Source organism: Falco peregrinus, chromosome 6 (genome assembly GCF_023634155.1).
Source record: "Falco peregrinus isolate bFalPer1 chromosome 6, bFalPer1.pri, whole genome shotgun sequence".
Taxonomy (NCBI): Eukaryota; Metazoa; Chordata; class Aves; order Falconiformes; family Falconidae; genus Falco; species Falco peregrinus.
In genome coordinates, this window is record NC_073726.1 from 73,176,601 (window position 1) to 73,196,631 (window position 20,031).

The window sequence follows — 20,031 nt, forward strand, 5'->3', positions numbered from 1 at the left end:
CGTTTAAGTACTTGTTGATATAAATTGCCCAATGATAAGTGAGAGTTTTTAGACTATTTTTCTTTAAATCTAGAAGTCAAGGTACTTCTCTGCTTATGATACTATGGAAATCCAAACCCATCAGTCTGTTAAACTGAATGTTTCAGCTTTAAATAATTTCAGAGCCACAATCTGTATATTTATTTTTCTGAGGATGTGAGTTCCTTGGAGAGAAAAAAGATAAAAGGAATATTTAAAGCAGTAAGTTGTGGGGATTTTACTTGGCTTTCCATAAAATATTCTTACTTTCCACACATAGTTAGCCACATAATACAGAAATGAGATACCGAGGTGAGAAAATAAAAACGTAATTGTTTCTTTTAGAACTGATCTGGAGTCACAGCAGAAAAACCCTTGTAATGTGTAACTGCAGGGAAGGACAAATCTTATTTGGTCCTATTGACTTAACTGTAATTACTCCTTTATAAACATTTTTGTTTTGATTTTGCCTATATAGTAAATTAAAGTTTAATAATGTACTGAGAGGCCTATCAAAATAGTTAAACACAAATACTTTAGTCAGCGAGGAATTATTTAAGCTTATGACTCAAAACACTATCTCAAACAACCTGTTTTGATTAGCAAAACATCTTACTCCTTCGTTGTATCAGTGAAGACCACAGTTAAGTTGTATCTCAGTACCAATTGCTTGTGTTTGTAGATACCAATATCCAGCAACATACTGATTTCTCTACTCTCACTTATTTAAAAGCATAATTTTTCTATCCTTTCACTATCAGCTGTGTGTGCTAGAGCCTTTGTTTCTTCTAAGTGATGCAGCATGTACTAAGGAAAGGTGGTTTTCTTCTCCTCCTAGTGTAGTTACTTTCCCTGAACAGCATTAGCTAGGCTGCCAAAAAGCACTTGTTAGCATAGTGACATCCACATTGGGGATTTACTGATGTCACTGTGTTCGGAAAAGATGGATTTTTTTTTTTTCAGATGCCTCTGCCTGGCTTTGTTAAATCACAGTCTTCATGTCTTGTCTGATAATTATATGCCCCCACCCAATCTTGTTAGAATTATTTATTTATACAAAACAGGAAAAATATTACTTTTCCTGTTCCATACATATTATTCCTGTTTGGTTGTGGAAGTCTATAAATTGCATTCAGTGTATGCTGAAAGATGTGTTCAATGTCGATTCTCTTTGCCTTCTCCCTCTCCCATCATCAAAATCCTCTGCAAGTTTTGTTAGCTGTCTTTGAAAGCTAGATATAAACATGGAGCCAAATTTAAATACTGATTTATGTTTCTTACATTTACCTATTAGTTTCTGGTAATTCTTTCCATTTTGGATAATTTGCTGTGGAAAGAGGTCTCTTGCTTACAACAAGTTGACTGAGTTGATGCACAAAGTTGAAGGAGAGCCCAGAAGTCTATTTGAATGTCAGTCATTCAGCCTCTACACCATCGCAAAGAATGTCAAATACAAGTGCTTGGCTTTGTTGTGTATAACCATAGCAACAAGTGATACAGCATAGAGATTGTCTGGAAAAACAGTTCTGTGATTTTTAGGGTTTGTTGTTTTTTTAATGAAGCCAGACAGTAGAAGGTAGTAGGACAGTGTGAACTGAACGCTGTGCCAAGCCTTGACCTTGCCGCGTAGCCGATGAATGTCCTTAGGGATGCCACTCTCCCTCTGCAGCACAGATTTTCCATCTGTAAAATGGCAACTGCTTCTGTGCTGTAAAGCACCTTGAGAAAGACTGATAAAAAGTCCTGCATAAGAGAGTATGTGGTACTATTAAGGCATACATTGATGCCGATGTTTAGGAATATTTGCAAGGTGGTCCTTACATTTATTTGTAAACTCTTGAACACTGGCTGCAAACTGAAATTTTAACACCCTTTTTTGACTTGAGAACTGGGAAATGGAGTTCTTCATTCACTTTCCTGTTTGGGGAATTGCTTTAGTTTGTGGTAGAACACTGGGTAGTACAGTTTTAAGGTGGGAGGAAGGAAGAGATCCATTTTTTTTTTCCATAACCCTGAGAAGAAACGTAGGCAGAAATGTTTTGTCTTGGGAACACTTTAAAGTCTTGGGGGAAAATAAAAATGAGGTGTCTCCTTTTTATTAAATTGCAGTAGGAGATTAGCATACCATTTCTTCACTGATACTTAAGAAATTATAAAAAAAGATGACATAGGTATACAGGTCCCACCACATGCTTGCTCCCCCACAAAAGTCTACATAAAAACTGGTTCTACATCAGGAATTTTTTTTTCTTTAAAAGTTACTGTTGGCAGAAATACAACCCTCTCCTTTCTGACAGTAGAAAACATCAGATGTATCTAACCTCTGCATTTAGTAGTGATGTATGAAAAAAATCCATTGTGTTTAAAAAGAATGCTGATGCATATAGCCAAGGAGATGTTCATCTTAGATTATTGGTGTGAATGTTTTCATTTGCAATGCGTTTGACGTGCGTGTACGCTTTCTCGTCAGCAGCTCAGGAGTAATCACTGAAAGGACTATTTTGAGTTACTTATATTAATAGAGTGAATTTTGGAGGACTTTGAAGCATCAAGCAGAGATTGGGATCATCACAACTATGACAAGAAGAGGCATGGGGAAAAAAATCATGCCCCTTGTTAACATGCGAAGTGCATAAGCATTTTATTCTAACGCACGTAAAGTGTGCAGGTGTTGATGTCTTGCTGTTTCAGATTGATAGGATTGAAATCATATACTTGTCAAGGCAGGGGTCTCTTGATTCCTTTCATGTTATGGAGACTTGATGGCAAGAGCAGGGTGGCAATGGGAGGTGCATTTAAAATTAAGTGTCCAGTATTATTAGCAGTGGGGAGTATTTTATAAGGACCTTACAATTTTCAACCCTGTATGTATTTGCTGGGGTTCTGTCCCGAATGATTATGGCCTGTTGGGAATTCATGGCTTAATCTGTTGGGGAAGTGTAGACTTGTAGACATTTAAGCCTGTTTTTCAACATGGAGTAAGCAAAAATGCTTACAGTTATGTATGTAGTTAGTCTGCTTGCAATTACTGTTCAGAGGAGCGGTCACACTTGTGCTCTTGGTCAGTGTGATGGCCTTTTTACTCACGTGCCTTTTAGGCACTTGAACCAGACATGGTTACAAAGCTGAATAATTAATCTGAAAAAACTGTGGAAGGTTACTTTGACATCATTATAAAAAAAAGTTTTATTCTTGGTTTGGTTTTATATAGACATGAAATCTTAAAGAATTATATCTCTTCCTCTTCTTTCCTGCTATACCAAAAAACTCTTCCTCTTCTTTCCTGCTATACCAAAAAATATCAACAAAACATTTCAGGGTTTTTGGTTTTTTGTGTTGTGTTTTTTCTAGTAAACCGGGGGTGGGTGGGGGGGTGGGTGGGGGGGGTGGAATATTATTTGAGCTGGATGTTCTGTTCATCTCCCAGTATAGATAAAGATACAGCTGCTTGACTTTCTCAAATTTTAAAAAGATAGCTAATAGAACTGCATACATTGAGTACTTGTGTAAGTACTGTAAAGCAGTAACTGTTCTAAAAATATTATTTTTGTGGTACAGTTCCCTAAGTCAGCAGCTATTTTCCCCCTTAAAATTAGGGAAGCCACAGTTATTTTCCACAAAATGTATGCCAGCCAAAGTGATAACATACCAGAGAAACCTAATTGATGCTAGTGACCATGAAAAATTGTTTGTTTTTTTAAAAGGAGTTCATTATATGTTAAATTCAGTAGTACTGTGAATCACAAGCTGGTTAGCAATTTAATCTGCTACCATTTTTAAAGATGTCTTTAAAAATAATCTGAATTTTAGGCTATTAACATCTGGAAGCTGTAGCTTTTGGAGAGCCACTGAATATTTTTACTGCTTGAGTGTCCAGCCCTCCAGGAACCAAACATCCGCTTTTTCAGACTCTGGCTTTTTTTTCCTCTTGTGCACATTTTTTTTGTAGTGGGTTAATTGGAAGTTGGCTTAAAAAAATTACCCCATGTTATAAATGCTTTTAAATTAGCAAAGACCTGTGGAAGAAAAACACTCATGCTCTCCAACTGAGGGGAAAAAAAAAAGGCACAACAAAAAACAACCCAACAAAAAACAAAACAAAAAAACAACAACCCAACCAAGAAACAACACACACACACACACACACACACAAAAAAAAAAAAAAAAAAAACAACTCAACAACAACAAACTACTAACATGTCCTTGATTATTGTGAAAACGTCCTGAATTTTTCTCTGAGTCGAGATACTGATGTAAAATATCTAGAGGTATTCACTGAAATAACAGTGATAAACAACAATATATTCTCTTTTCATTTTTATTACTCTATTTTTTAATGAATATTATATTGCTGCTGTAGCTTGTGATATTATTCCTTTCCAGAGTAGAGAAGTTAACCACCGAAAATACACCACCGCGAGAGGCAAATAATATTTCAAACCATCGGGTGCTAATTAAGCCAGATGCGCAAAATAACCAGAAGAACAAAGAAGTGAACAAAAATGAGGAGAAGAAAGCTTTGGAAGCCGAAAAATATGGATTCCAGAAAGTTGGGCAAGATAAACCATTAACAAAAATTAATAGTGTAAAGTTAAATCCTTTGGGATCCGAATACAGGACTTTACCCATAAGCATGATTCCGGCTGGACACTTCAGACCGGTTCATTTAAATGGGTCTGAGAATAAAGCTCTTGGGGTTGTCCTGGCAGAGGCTGGAGATGGAGGTCAGCACAATGTGGTTCAGGCACATATGGAGTCTGAACGAGTTATGCAGAGAACTAATTCGATGCTGCAGTTGGAACAGTGGATTAAAATACAGAGAGGAAAAGGACAAGAAGAGGAAACGAGAGGGTAGGTATTATGTAATTTTTATTATTTTTTTTTTTCTAGGCTTTCTAGCAAGTCATTCTCAGACTCATATCCTGGTTAGATTCTTTAGGTTTTGGTCTACATTACATAAATATATAATCATCGTTCTCTCTGAGAAGTGCCTGGATGACTGCTCGGAACAGATTTATAGTTTCTCTTTTTTAGCATTTGAATGATTATTAATAAATTAAACTATATTAATATATAAAAACAGCCAGAAACCCTTTTTTGAGTGTTAGAAATTTCTCTGTCCTAGCAGGGAGAAGGTGTCATCAGTCATAACAATTATTTTTCTTCTTAAAATTGCCCTGTCTTCTGCATTTTTGTTTACAGATTTTTGTAGTAATATTTTATTTAAGTTTCTTAAAATATTCCAGGGACCTTTTAAACTTTAAACCAGCTTTAACTGAAGAGAGAGAGACAAGTTCTACTGAAGTGTAAGTCACAGAAATCTAACTAAGTTGCTGATGCTTGAAGCTTCTCTTCTCCTGAAATTAAACATCTCCCAGTTCTAATATCGAGTTCCAGTGCTTATTCATGAGGCTTTAAAATTATGTGTGAATGATTGACAATGTTGAGTCTTGTGCCGACAGCAATTTCTCTGTCTGACGGAAGTGTAGGAACATTGCTTCCAGGCTGGCTTACAGACAAGTAGCTTTAGCAGTGAAATGTAAAAGTTTTTAATATTACATTAGATAGGATGCTATCACAGGAGTATTTTGAAGAGCTGGAAATTAGGGAGCTTGTGTATAGATAGATGGCAGAGCAGAGCTTAAGACAGAATGAAATTCAGAAATATGTTTTCGGCAGACTTCAAAATACAGGGGTTGGGGACTTTGCAGTTTTTGCAAAAACTTAAAAAATTTACATTAGTTTGACTTACACTTGCCAAAATTGGTTGAACATTTCCTCATTGCCTTCAGTCCTTCATTAAATATAATCAGGAATTGTTAATGTGTTGTTTCATTTAATACTCAACATAAGTAGTTTGATCAAGTTTGAACTTGCAGTACATACAGTGAGTTGCACACTCTGATATTTAGTTTATTATGCATGCTTGCGTAATGAGAACTGAGAAGGCTCTTTGAGGCAATTAGATTTTTTTAAAAAATTGTACTGTAAAATTTGCAAGCAAAGAGTAGAAATCTGAATACCTGTGGCATTTTTCACTTGTGAGCAAGCATAAAACCCCTAAAACTGGTTTCATTGGGGGAATCAAATAGAGGGAAGTACGGTTAACAATATGTTGCTAATAAACAATATTTTGTTCTTGACTATTAGAGAATGCCTCTTGTTTAAATAAGGGTAGCATTGATAGCACAAAGGGTATGCTTTCAAATGCAGTTCTACGTAAAAGTTGCAAACTGGAAAAGATTTGGCCTTGAGCTATCTTTTTTGCTTTGTGTGGAAGTGACCTTGAATAATGATCCAAATTTCTAATGTATAGTGATGTCTTTAGAACGTGATTTCATTTACATTTTATTTTTGTTCAGATTGCCAGTTTCTGGCTGGGGACAGAAATTTAAGTAGAATTGAAGTTGGTGAATGAGGGTAGAAAGCAGCTCCCCTTTATGTTACATAAGCTTAAGGCTGGGGTGAGAGGCTAGTAAGGCTCTTTGTAGTAAGACCTGATCAACTCATAACTTGGATTTTTGAGAAAAGTAGTCTTCGCTTAGTGGAGTAAGGTTGCTGACTCCTAACAAAGATGCTCTCCATTGCATCAGTCTCTGATGTTTCAGAGAAATCATGAAGGATCAAACTGAGTGTCTCTGGTATGCCAGACTGGAAAAAAATTTAAAATAGTAAAATGTACACAGGTTCAGATGTATAAAGTATGTATAAAGTAGGAGCTATTAGCTGTCCTCAGTATGGAATGAAAAGGGCTCACTGTTAAATTATTTTTTTGGAGGAACAGACTGACCCCCTTAGTAGTTTGATTGCCTGAGAAATTTATGAGAATGGTGGCAGTTTTTTAATTCTTGAATCTATTATCTGCCATTTCCGTGGATCTAGACATCTAGTTTTGAGAGAGCCATATGATTAAAGACAACTGATGCTTTTTGGGGGGACAGGGGGACCAACAATTTTTTTAAAATGGAAAATAAATGTTTTTTTTTAAATGAAAAACAAAAACATTCCACTTTGGTATCATTTTATTGAATTAATTTTGCACAAGTCAGTTATAAGTACATGTCTTCACCAAAGTGATTCTCTTGAGTGGTCTTTCTTAAATGTGAAAAAATACAGTGTGGTTGCATAGTACTAAGTGATGGTTTTGTTGTTCTTAACCCATGATTTGAGCCTCTGTCTCCCTGTCTTGCCTATAGAAGCCTCATCCTATATATTAAACACCTGCTGCACACATAGCACCAGGTTTATGTCTTTACTCTGCCACCGTTTGCTTGATTCACACAAGGAAGTTCTATATTCTGGGCCAGCTGGTGTTTGCATTCTTTAGGATGAAGAATTATTTTGAGGTTTTGATCTGAGGGTATTTCATAACATAGCGGAGCCGAGCCCCTGAAGGCTTAGCAGCAAAGTTGCTTTCCCAAATAATCCAACTTGGACACCAGAACCAGGATTGCTACCCAACAGTAATCCTAGAGACAAGCTCTGGAGTCTATAAACTCATGTGGAAGCCGCCTTTTCATATGGGAACATTTGTACGATGACAGTTGCAGAAGGATTTTGAAGCCTTGCAGTATGCGTGACTGCTTGACCAGCTGCAGCGATCTCCCCTTGCATGCAAGGCAATAGGTGCAGTACTGTCGAGAGTTATTTTTTGGATTTGACTGGAATGACGTTATTGCAAGTATCAACAGAACACTGGTGAATCTGCTCCGATTTTATCAAATGGTGTAAAGCAAGGCTTAATATTGAGGCTGTTGGGGTTTTTAGTTTTCATGGTTTACCAATACAAGATGCATATTTTGTCTTCCTAAATGTTTTAGAATGCAAGTACTTGCGTGCAGACTTTAAATTGCTGTATTTACAGAGAACTTCAAGTTGTCCGGGTTATTTAAAGGAGCCAACAGGATTACACTGCCCATTCCATTAACAAAATGGGAGAGGAGCTTTAGTGAGTGAGGTGTATCGAGCTGCCAAATATCTTCATGAAAAAAATACCAGTCTTCACCATAGCTGTTTGTGAATAGCTAAAATGATGTTTTGAAATTTAGAATTTGAACCAACAGTGTCTTGATGGTTTGGGTTTGTTTTAAATATAGAGATGGGAAAAAGCCCATATCATTAATGGTATGTTGTATGAAGAAATTGACAAGTATTTAAGCAGGTTTTGCAGCAAAAGAATAGGATTTAGAATCCATTTCCCTTTTTTGTTGTTTTTTTTTGTTGTTGTTCTTAGACTGGAAAGCTGTCCAATCTACAAAATGGGGACAATACTTTATTAATTCTTGGAAAGCTTCAGAAACTGTAGCAGATTTTGTATGTAAAGCTCTTTATAGCAGTTTTCATCTCCAAAATGTTACAGGTGATCATAAATACTCAGCTTAACTATTTTCAGTGAAAAGTGGGGTTTACAATCATCAATTTCTCTGATAGTTATTCCATATGGATCTAACATGCATAATGCTGGTTTATCTTGTCATTTGCCCTGCATCATTTCTTTAATGCTTTTGTGGCACTGAAGTTACTAAAAACCATCTTGGAATCCTGGTGCCTGGTGGTGGCAGTTCGATTTAGTCTGGGGTGTAGCTGGAAGCCGCTGCCCTCTGATGGCTGAATCGTGTCCAGTCTGAGATCAGTTCTGTTGTCTCTGGGCAAGCATCTATCATACATGTGATCAGTAGCAAAAGCCTTTCAGAGATGCTTATCTGAATTTTACATAAGGGTTGAATGGGTCTATGTTTATGACCTAGATTTTGTCCTCTGAAAAAAAAAAAACACAATTAGTGCTTTGTCATAGTTAAGCATGCGTCAATAATCAGCATGGAAAATTTTGCATAATGCTGAAAGCTGCTAAATGACTGTAGCACCCCAGAAATTTCATGTGGCAACAAATTAAAGAATAAGCCTTTGAATTCGTATCTGAGTTGAAAAGCAATATAATAATATTATCAAACAAGGAAATATTTTGCTGTTTCTTTCACTTGAATAGCTGATGTGGAATGGCTTGACCTTGGCAATTGCAAAATATTATTTCATTAGACAACTACTGCTATTTTACCTTGGTCTGCTGTTAAAAAAAAATGACATTATTTTTTTTAACATAGTAATTGATCAAGATTTTCTTAGGGAAGGAGGAGAATTCTTTCACTTTTTCAAAAGAGAACATTTTAAATGGGCTCATATGGAAGCAGTATAGAACTTCAGAGCTTTCAAAAGTTGGACCTATTCAGCACATAGACAAGTACAAGATTTGATCTAAACTTGACACTACAGACTGTTGAAAAGATGAAATATGGATTATATAATCAAGCAGCTTAATCAGAGAGAATCCAGTTTCAGCTGCTACAGTGCGTTCAATCAGTAGAGTTGATTCTTTAATTGTCATCTTGATTTTGTTGCATGTTTTTAAAATAACATTTGTAGAATTAAAAAAATATGTAAAAGTAAGCTAGTTAGATAAACCTAACAAATATTGAAAAACTTCATATTGCCATAATATTAATGCTGTCCACTAATAAAAAGAAAATTTGTCTTTCAGCATAATCTCGTATCAGACCTTGCCAAGAAACATGCCAAGCCATCGACCTCAAGTTTTACCTCGGTACCCAGAAGGCTACAGAACACTACCGAGAAACAGCAAAGCACGGCCCGAGAGCCTCTGCAGCGTGACACCGTCAGGTTATGACAGAGCCGTAGGACCGGTAATAGCTGAAGAAAAACGAAGATCAATGCGTGATGACACAATGTGGCAGCTTTATGAATGGCAGCAGCGTCAGTTTTACAATAAGCAAACAACTCTTACTAGACACAGTACTTTAAGTAGCCCAAAAACTATGATTAATATTTCTGATCAGACAATGCATTCGATTCCCACCTCGCCTTCTCATGGTTCAATAGCTGGTTTCCAAGGATATTCCCCACAGCGGACCTACAGATCAGAAGTGTCTTCACCAGTGCAAAGGGGAGATATAACTATTGATCGCAGGCACAGGACACATCACACTAAGGTAAAAATACTTACTTTAATAATTAAAAATCTTATTTACAAGGATTTTTAGTGGAAAGTATACAGTTACTGTAAAACTCCTGTTACCTTGTAGTGTAATTTATTATAATGATGATTAACTTTCATCACTCTTCATGGAGAAAGGCTTGATTTTTCAAAAGCATTTAAAAATCTAAAGGTATTAAAAAGGTATTTTTCTAATACAGTAGGTTAAAACACGTTATCGTAACGTTACTGTCCGTGATACTATGTTTCTCTAAAGGAAAGGAGTCAGCAGGCAAATTATGCCAAATAGTCTGTAGTACGTGCAGAAATCTTTCTCTTTTCTAGCTTTTTTAGTTGGAAGTCTTACAAGGACTGAAAATCCCAGATTTCTTTACACGTGCTGTTTTCTGTTCTTTGGCCACAAGTCTGGCTGCCTTGGGTTCCAGTAGAAAATTGAGTGTGATTGTTTCTTTTGATGCCTTTGAGTTATTGGGGACATTACTAAACATCAGAATCTATTTGCACGCAACCTTAGCATTAACTCGTGTCTTTGGTCTTCATCAGTGAGAGGGAGACACAAATTGTAAACCTGGGAGCCAGATGTGGCTCGGCTGTACCCATCATGCTTGTGTTATGCATGCTTTTTAATACATTGGAGATAATTACGTAGAAATTACCCGTTCAGTTGGATGTAAAACTAGAGTTTGCATAAAACGCTCCTGAACATTTTTCCTAAATCTTTATCTCTAGTGTCTTTATGTTTCTTGATTCAGGGAAAAAATCTTCAACTACATCTTAAAGCAGTTTAAACAACTTAGAGTTGATTACTGAGTCTTGCTTTTGGAAGCTGTTAGGTCCCTATCAAAGAAGTCATTTTGTTTTGACATCCTTTCTCTCAACTGCACTGGAAATTTACTAATTGGTGCTTCTCACACATCTGAGAAATGTCACTGGGGGTCAGTGCTGCAAAGTGTGTCCTTACTTGTCCTTTCAGCCATGTTTTGGTAATTATTTTTTCCCTTGTGAAACACTTTATGCTAGTATTTAATTTCATATTCAGTATCTTTTATACAAGACTCCTGTTTCCCTTTTGTTTTTCATGCTACTTGGGTACATAACTAGCTTTTGCCACTAAGTTAAAAACACAGACCTGGTTTTAAGTGATGGATAATTAGGAGACTGGCTATTGACAATCAGTAGGGTAGATTTAAGATTTAAACCCCATCTATATAGAGATCTTGGGTTTTTAAACAGCTTTCAGTGATGGGTGAAAAACTAAAATTGTTGTTTACATGGGCTATCAGTAGGGTAACAACTGTGACCGAGGACTTTTAATTAATGAATGATGAAAGGTGGGGTATTTCTAAAGTTTAGAGGTGGGCTACTCGAGTGTCCTAGATGGTAGATCAGCAGGGAGCATGACTGGCCAAAGCTGGCATGAATCATAGCAAATTTGTCATGAGCGTGGAGTTGGCTTGACTTTTTTTTTTTTTTTTAGCATTTAATAGTTTTGAGTCTTTAGAGAACTGTGGATCATACTGTGCTATTTTGTTTTTGTACAGCATGTTTTTGTGCCCGACAGAAGGTCAATGCCAGCAGGTCTGAGTTTACAGCCTGTTACTCCTCAGAGCCTCCAAGGCAAAACAGTGAGTTGGATTTTTATTTGGTACATCAGGGGTTTTTTTAAGAATAATTCTTTAAGTATGAAGAGGCAACACTAAAATTTTATTCTATTCAAAGCTTGCATCTGACAGCAATTTAATTTAAGTAGCTTTATCTTAATTATCAGGGGTTTTTAAAGCAAAGCAATACTTTGTGGTTCCATTAAATTCTGAGAATATTGTGTGGCCACTGAATCCAGATTTTCTTTGAGAAATACAGGTATTTTTTTAATCATCTTTGATACATTACAGAAATCCCTGGGAAAGGGTAGAATGCATCACAGCACACTTACTTCTCCAGTACTTAGAAAATCCTAGAAGTAAAGTTTACCTTTTTTTGAAATCTTAAGGATACTAAAATTGCATTTGGTCAAATTTTGTCTTTTCTGACATCTGCTAGTTTACTGTGGTAGAGCTGAAATTCTCATTGAAGGTATTTAATCAAAGTAGTAACAGTGAATACTGTCCACCTTCCCAACTGAAATGCAACTCTTAGCCAAAAACTAAGAGACTGTCCTAAATTTGTTATTTCTTTACCAGGTTTTGTCTCCTTTCCATAATCTTTCTCTATCCATCTGAAATTACTATTTGAGAGAGTTATGAATCAAGAATACAGATTTTGAATCACACTGTGGGCAACAGCTCCCCAGTAAATCCTTCCATTGCCTCAACCCCTGTTTCTTGCACTTCCCAGCATGAATCCCTGGCACCTTCGGAAATTTATGGGTTGGCCTTTGGCAGCTGGCGCCTTATCTCTGCACCCTGTTTTCTGCAGATGTTTCTTTGGGTTCACAGCCCGCTGAGCTCTCCTGGGCTCTGCTGCTGGAGCTGGGCTAGGGGGCAAGGAGGTCCAAGCTTCTGACCGTAGAAACCAGAAGTCCTGCCCTCAGCATAAGCGTTGCAGGGGCCAGAGGAGGAAACCTGTAGGTAGCTCTTAAAACAAAATATTGTGTTACAAGAATCCCAAGAGTTATGTCGAAAGCACAGCATTTACAGCAATGTAAAAAATGTTTGCAACACTATGAATATCTGGAGAGGAGTAAGGTTTACTGTTCAATGGGCTCCTCTGGAAAAAAGTTGGCTTACAAACACTGGATTTAAGTACCATCAAATTAGCTTATTCCTAATGCACTAAAATTGGGCTTTTGTAGAATGCACCATGAAGAATTTTGATCTTGAAAAAGTGATTCACTGTTCCTTTTGCTTGAAGATGCTACTTTCAGTTATCTTTCTTCTAAAAATAAGTTTTGTTCTGCTTTGCAATGATGCTAACTTTCAGACTGAAAGCATTGTCACCAGGTTTTGGAGAGAACTGGAAAATGTCTTGCATAGCAATCTAGATTTACACTTAGTCTCTGCAATTAAGTATCTTAAATCCAAGTATTGAAAGAGGACCTTGCAATAAGAGCAAGACTGACCGTTAGACAATTTGGCTTTGGTGTTGGTTTTCCCTCAAAGCAAATGGTTTCGGCAGGTGACGCTATGTGGCAATCCCTTGCTCCCTCTTGTGGGTTGCTTCGGTGCGAGCTCACACCAGTGCCAGCGCTACGCTTGTTCTTCTTTATTCTGGGAAACTGGTATTCATTTTTCAGTGGTTTAATACGTGGGTCTCTGGAGCTTTTTTTTCTTTCCTTCTTTGCTTTGGGAAAATTCTGTGACTGCAGGAGAGAGCGAGCAGGGGCTTAGGGTCTGATTTGGGTTTGGGGTATTTTTTAATTCAGAACTTGTGAGAAAATCAAAATGCTGGATGAACATTTAGCCTCTTATAAGATTGACTTCTGGAGAAGTGTAAGAAACAGAAGCAAACAGAAACATCAAAAAAATACTTATGAGTTAAGTGTTTTGTTTTCTTTGAAGCATTGGTAGTAGAAGTGGTTCCCAGGAATGGTTCAGGTAGAATTTCCCAAATTGACCTAAACTGATCTGTGTGTCAGGGTTACCTGACAAATACCCATTTGAGCGTGACTTTATTTCCATTATATATGTAGTCTTGGGGTTTAAATACTATTCTTCATCCCTTCCTAAGGATGTATTGTACATCTTAGTCATAAAAGTAAAGCAATAAATGAACTGGTAGCCTCAGACCTGTGGAAGGTGGGATGGAAAATTATTTTTGTCTTGCTTGTGTAGTTTTGTTTTGTGAAAGGGGATCGGTTCTGATGTAGTTCAGTTATCATGGGGTTTTAATTATTTTTACTCTTAATTTTGATGCAAACTTGAATAATTATTTTAGAAACTAAATACTCTTGAGGGCATTTTTTGATTGTGTCACCAAGCTCACATGGCTGTCCATGTACAGGTAATGACACCCTAAGGGCTGGAATTACCTCCCCCCTTCACTTAAGTCAATATCATCAATTTGATACGCATGTCAGGAAAAGTTTTGAGGGCTGCACAGACTTTCTTCTGCAAAATCCTCACTTATTTTTGTCCTTTATACAGAATGTTCCACTGTTTTGGCATTTGCAGTATCAATTGTTTTGACTAGTTAAAAGTTAACCCTTTGTTATATATTTGAAAGTGGACAATTTTGGGGAAAATGGTATATCTTTTGTTGTATCACTGTTAGAAAGTCTTTGTAAGAAAGATACTAAGAACTCTAATTTTAATTAAGTTTTGTTTAGGATACCAATTAACCCTTTTTCTACTCTTTGGCTTGTCACACTGCACTCCTTCAGCCAGAGGAGCTCACGCTGCTGCTAATAAAGCTGAGACGGCAGCAAGCTGAACTGAGTAGTATCCGGGAACACACACTAGCACAGCTCATGCAACTAAAACTTGAGGCCAGCAGCCCAAAGGTCAGCTATAAAGCAATGTGTGTCATGTACCATTCTCACTAACTTGTAGTCATTCATTACTCACAGTTCGGGTTGTACCGTTAGTGCAAAATTTTCTGACTATTGTGGGAGTAGAATAGAGTAACATTGGTTCTTGTGTATGTGATGTTCTGCTATTAACCCTTTGAGGTTTCACTCATAGCTTTTTTAAATTAGTGGAGTCAAAATTACATAGGAATATTTTCAATATATTGTTAAGTTTGAAATTAAAGGGGTTTAACCTTTTGGCATTATAAGCAAAATTAGTAGTGACCATGAGACTAACTTATTGATTCTACTGCCTGGTATCAGATACAATCTTATTTGTAGTCTGTGTATGAAAATCAGGACATGTTTAAAACACAGATTTATCAAAGGGTTTATAGTTGTCTGTGTAGTAGACATTTACATCAGCTTACTGTATTTTATATGTAAAACCAAAATGTAATCTGGTAGTTTGTAGTCTGATTCATGGCAAACTTTCATCGTTTCTGTTTCGGGATCAGTACTTGTTAAGAGTTCAACAAAACCAAAAAAAGGCAGATAAAAGCGGCATTATATTTCTACGTAAAACAGAAAGATCACTGTCTAGTTTACATCTTAAAGCTCTTTTCATGCATTCTGCACCTTCTGTCCCTTTCCTTTCCACCACCCCCCACCCTGACTGCTGCCTGCTAGAATGAGATTCTTTCACATCACCTTCAAAGGAATGCCATATATTTGGATCATCAGGTGGGATTTGCAATTTTCTTGCGTGTTTACATTTCTTAATGCTTTTTGCCTGCTTCTATCAAGCTGGAAATATTTGGGGAGAAGGATTTTCAGTGCTTTTTGTAAAGTTAGATATTTAGTACATGACCTTTTTAAGTAGCACAGAATATCATAATCGATTACAGATTTGACATGTAATGGAAAAAATAACCCTCAATTTAAACGTCATCAGAATACAATAGCCATTTACCAATTAATTTTTCTGTTCTTCATTTCCTCCTTATAATAACACTGTGGCGTTTTACCATCTTTAACCAAACTTGTACTGTATTTATTTCCAAGCTCATATGACACACATGCAATTTATAGAAGATTAGTACTTCTGATAATTTTAGTTTTCTGGATTAAGAAGAGTTAGATGTTTCTACAGGATGTGAAATGAAAGGGAGGTAAAACATGAAAAATATTTCAAATAAAAGCATAGCTCAATACTTTCCTTTTACTCAGTTATTTCTTAAATACTTATAGAAGAATAATATTTTACTTCTTCACGATTTCTTATAACTTACTGAATGCGGGTGCAATTCTGTCTTCACTAACATAATTGATAGCCAGTGAAGAACGGTGATACCACATACCTCTTTTTGTAGCTCTGTTGCATGATCAAGTGGGACTTCCGTACAAGTTGTGTGTGAGGTTTTTAAATGGGAAGTTTTTGCTAGCACTTATAAAAGGTAGTTGTAAGTTCTTAGAAGAAATATAAGCAAATAGAAGTCCATTAGTTAAAAATATAAAATTTGCTAAGCTTTTTCTTTTTCTAACGTTCTTTCTTCTGATTAAATTTTTCAGCCTTAGACTTAAAGTGTTCTTGGAGCTTTTATGTCCTACATGTTCCTGTAATAGGATTTCAATGAGTTAAGAACCACACATGCACGTAGAGACATAAACACACACACATACATGTGCTTGGTTCATCCAGTGACTTTATTTTCCTGTTATCTTTGAGGAATAAGGTGTGTCTTGTGACCAATTCAGTTAGTTGTCAGTGTGACATCTCTGCCTTGTCTTAAAGAGCAGCAGGAGGCCCAGAACATTGGGGAAAAACTGCTTGCTAAATTAGGCCAAAATATTTCATCCAACTCAAATATTTCCAGTTTATAATGTTTTGGAATAAGGGAGTAATTCTGTCTTCAACAATGTAATTTATTGCCAAGAAAGTATAACTGTACATGTGAAGTGTAAAACTGTGTACTAGGCTGTTGCTTGATGAGCCAAGCTTGTGAGTGTATATATATATATATATAAAAAATATATATATATTAGACAGAATTAAATGGAGAGAATTGCCTACGTATAACATGTGAAGTGGTAAGGAGGGCAGGTTTTTTCGTTTGCATCAGATAAAATTTAGAATTGCAATGTGATGTGATAAACATTGATTTAGGGAAAGGTCTGATTCTTGTAAATGTGCCATAATTACCCCTACCAGAGATACAAGAAATCACTGCACTTACAGTAAGAAATCATTATGAAGTCTAAAATGTATTACCTTAATCACTAATCATGGAAGAGCAGGTTGGAATACTTGTCCCAGTTTCGGATCAGTTTTCTTTTTTCCCTTGTTCTAATATAATACTGCCACCTACCTGTATGAAATAAATCCCCCAGAGAGTCTTTTTGCTTTGAATACCACTGCTTCTAGGGTGATATCTCATTTATATCTCTTTATTACTTTGCCCATTATCAGCTTTCCTTTATGTTGGGAAAAAAAAAATAAAATCAAAGTTTCTTTTAGTCTGAGTGAGGCCTTTCTTCCTTGTTACCTGCATCTGTAACCAGCTTGCATAATCATTTGCCCTCTTTGAATTTTAAATGTCTGGTGTACTTAAATTAGGTAATTCCACTCCTGCTTTGCCTAGAATACATGGTGGAACTCCAGTCCCATTGTCTTCGGCTTTCACCTCTTTGGTCACAAAGAATTCAGTACTGTATATAACAATAATCCGTAATTACTATTTGTACTGAGGCTGCACAAGTGAATTTTCAGGCAGACTAAAGTTCATGTGTAGGGAGGGTAAATTCTGGGCTGTTGCAGTAAGTTGTCTACTGGTTAGGTGGCTTTCTTATCAAGGCTCAAGAATATCCCATAGCCTTTTTAAATCATACTTCATTTTATATTGCTGTTTCCTTTTGAGATGCTTAGAAATTCTTCTGTTATGCTTTTTGACATTTTTATATTTTTGTTGTTGTTGTTGGAGTTCAGAGAGATAGGGAAAAAAAGACTGAAGAGACTGACACAGATATATCCAGCCACATGATTTCTTTGATGACTTATGTCCAAAAAGAATGATTGCCCAGCATTTACGTTGTGAGTTACTCTGCTGGCTCAAGGTTTATAGAGAGGTAGGAGAGAGACTCATCTGCCTTTTAGAAGGTACTTCTTTGGACATAGCTAGCAACCCTAGGCAATGATGACTTGTTTGCCAGAGTGGGACATGTTATGAAGGCACATGTAATCTCAGTCTTATGCATTATCAAATTTTAAGGGATCACTTACTGCATATTACTAAATCCAAGCCAGCAGTTTCCTTAATGTATTTGTACCCAGTAGTTACAATAACAGTAATAAAAAATAGGAACTCAAATAAAAGCTAGACATGCTTTTTATCCCTTTGTAAATAAAGCCGTGGCAGAAAGTGCCACTTGAATCAGTCTGTTGATACAGAGAATTCCAGCAAACCAGTCTTTTAGTATACTTCTGCATTTTATGTTGATAGTAAAACTTTTCTTTACAGAAAAACTCTTTTCTACTGAGCTCAAACTATCTATGTAAAACTCTCCATGCGTGTTTTCATAATTTATTTCAGCATATCGCAAGTTGGTTTGACACAGTAGAAGCTCTACTAAATTAAATTTAGTCTTTTTTATCCCTGTTTTTTGAAATGGCTATTTATGTAAATAGTGTAGGTGTTAAGTAGTTCATACATTTCTGTAGGTATTTTCATTTTTAGTTTCTTTCACTTTTCAAAGGGTGCATAAAAATAAACAGAACTTGAACAAGAAGTTGTCAAATAAAGGAGTGAAGGTCCCACAGCCAACATACATACTGTCTTGGTGGTTTGCTTTTGTTTTCTCCTCTTTACTACCCTCTTTCTTAGATGCCGAAGGTAGTAAATTAAGAGAGGCTGGAATAGTACAAGGGGGTTTGGATAGACCTGACATATATTCTGTATTATATTTGATATCTTGTGTTTCAGCCTAAAATTCTATATCCTATACTAGCACCATATAGGATACTACTTTACTTGTATTTTTCAGGTTATCTGGAAAAGGTAGAGGGAGCTGACCCAGCCACCCTGTTGTTCTTTCTGCTGCTTTTTTTTTCTTTCCCTTTTTCCTCCCCAGAGGAAGAAGGGAGGCTCAAAACCAGGGGCTCTGTAGGGTGAAAAAAAAAGAGTATGCTGGAGGCAGCATTGCTGTACAAAGAAGGCAGTGAGGAAAAGTGCTTCCTTCTTTCTTTGGACAGAAAATGAAAGAGGAAAGATGGGAGAAAAGCTTGGTCGGGTCCTATTGCCACTGCTTTTGCCATCAGGAAGCTTGATAGGAAATGGATAAAACTGCCAACCTCAGCTCAGTCTTTTGTCACCCATAACATATACGGTCTTATCTCGTCAGTGAGGTCAGCTCTGCCGATGGGGAGCCGCTCTTCCAGCTGATTGCTGCCACCAGAACAGCACACACTGAAATGTCATCTGTGTAGGGTGTTATCAAACACGGAAGCGAATATAGGAAAAGGAAGGAAGGGGAGATTTGTTGATAGATTGGCTTTACAGTTTAAAACACAAACTACCCACTCAGATGCTCACTCATAAATAATGTGGCTGTTCATATAGATCATATATCCAGGAGGTGTTTTTTTCATTTTTTACAACTGGAAAATGGTTTTATATACTACATCACTCAAGAAAAAAAACAAAGATAAAGCATCACTTCTGGGGAGGAAGAATTATTTACTGGAAGTAGAAAGCGATAAAGCCAAGACTGATTAATTTTATTTGGTTTTACTGCTGTGTTGCTGTGTGGCATCAGGCAGTACACACTTTAATTTGCTTATGATTTAATTTGCTTATGAAAATATTAATTCCATACCAAACAAATACTATTTGTTTTCTGAAGTGAGAGAAAATCAAGGCTTATTTCTGTTATGAGCAAGCAAATATTTTTCCTTGAGCTATTTGTTCAATGTGAATAGTGTCCAACTTCAGTGTGGGACTAGCCTCATGATAATGCTTTAAGAACACAAAACAGGTATCCTCTTTGCCTTTTAAAGCATGGCACTTGCCGTTGTGTCCCGTGTAACTGGTTTACTTTGCTAGTTCTTCAGTACGCATTGCCTTGCGTGTGCGCTAGCTTCAGTTAATGGAAGGTTTGTGACATGTGCTCCCTCAAGAATTTAACTTTTCAACAGTCAGTGGTTTTTTTAGAAACAGTATTTCCTAAAGGGGGGAAAAAAGCTTGCTATATTTGACTGCTACAAAGGCTCTTTGGTTGGCATTACTATACCAGTTCTGTGGGTTTTCATCTTTGTTCCATAAGGGCTTAAGGAGCTGGAGCTTTTCTGAATATAACTGGCCTTTGCAAACAGTGTTAGATAAGCACAGTTAAGCACTAATGGTAGTAAAAATATTGGAGAAAGTCCTATAAATCAAAGTTGGACCTCGTGGGGGACAAAGTGTTATTTCAGAACATCTTCTGAGCAAATCCACTTCACCACTTTGCTTCTTTTCTAATCTGGATGAAAATAATCTTTGAACAGTTCCACAGAAATTAATTCCAG

General features: G+C 36.6%; 1 protein-coding gene across 22 annotated transcripts in view; it reads left to right on the forward strand.

The window, feature by feature from the left end:
* The window catches only part of PLEKHA5 (pleckstrin homology domain containing A5), a 168,726-nt gene that overhangs the window by 116,718 nt on the left and 31,977 nt on the right, over positions 1 to 20,031 (forward strand). For 12 of the 22 annotated variants that reach the window (XR_008747782.1, XM_055808101.1, XM_055808095.1 and 9 more), the window contains 5 exons: positions 4,402 to 4,869; positions 9,554 to 10,022; positions 11,569 to 11,652; positions 14,346 to 14,465; positions 15,162 to 15,215. Coding sequence is in view for 21 of the 22 variants with exons in the window: in XM_055808101.1 (XP_055664076.1) it covers positions 4,402 to 4,869; positions 9,554 to 10,022; positions 11,569 to 11,652; positions 14,346 to 14,465; positions 15,162 to 15,215 (1,195 nt within the window). In the remaining variant the exon portion in view is untranslated. The remainder of the gene's footprint in view (positions 1 to 4,401; positions 4,870 to 9,553; positions 10,023 to 11,568; positions 11,653 to 14,345; positions 14,466 to 15,161; positions 15,216 to 20,031) is intronic. The other 10 variants (XM_055808104.1, XM_055808108.1, XM_055808112.1 and 7 more) reach the window with 3 other exon arrangements.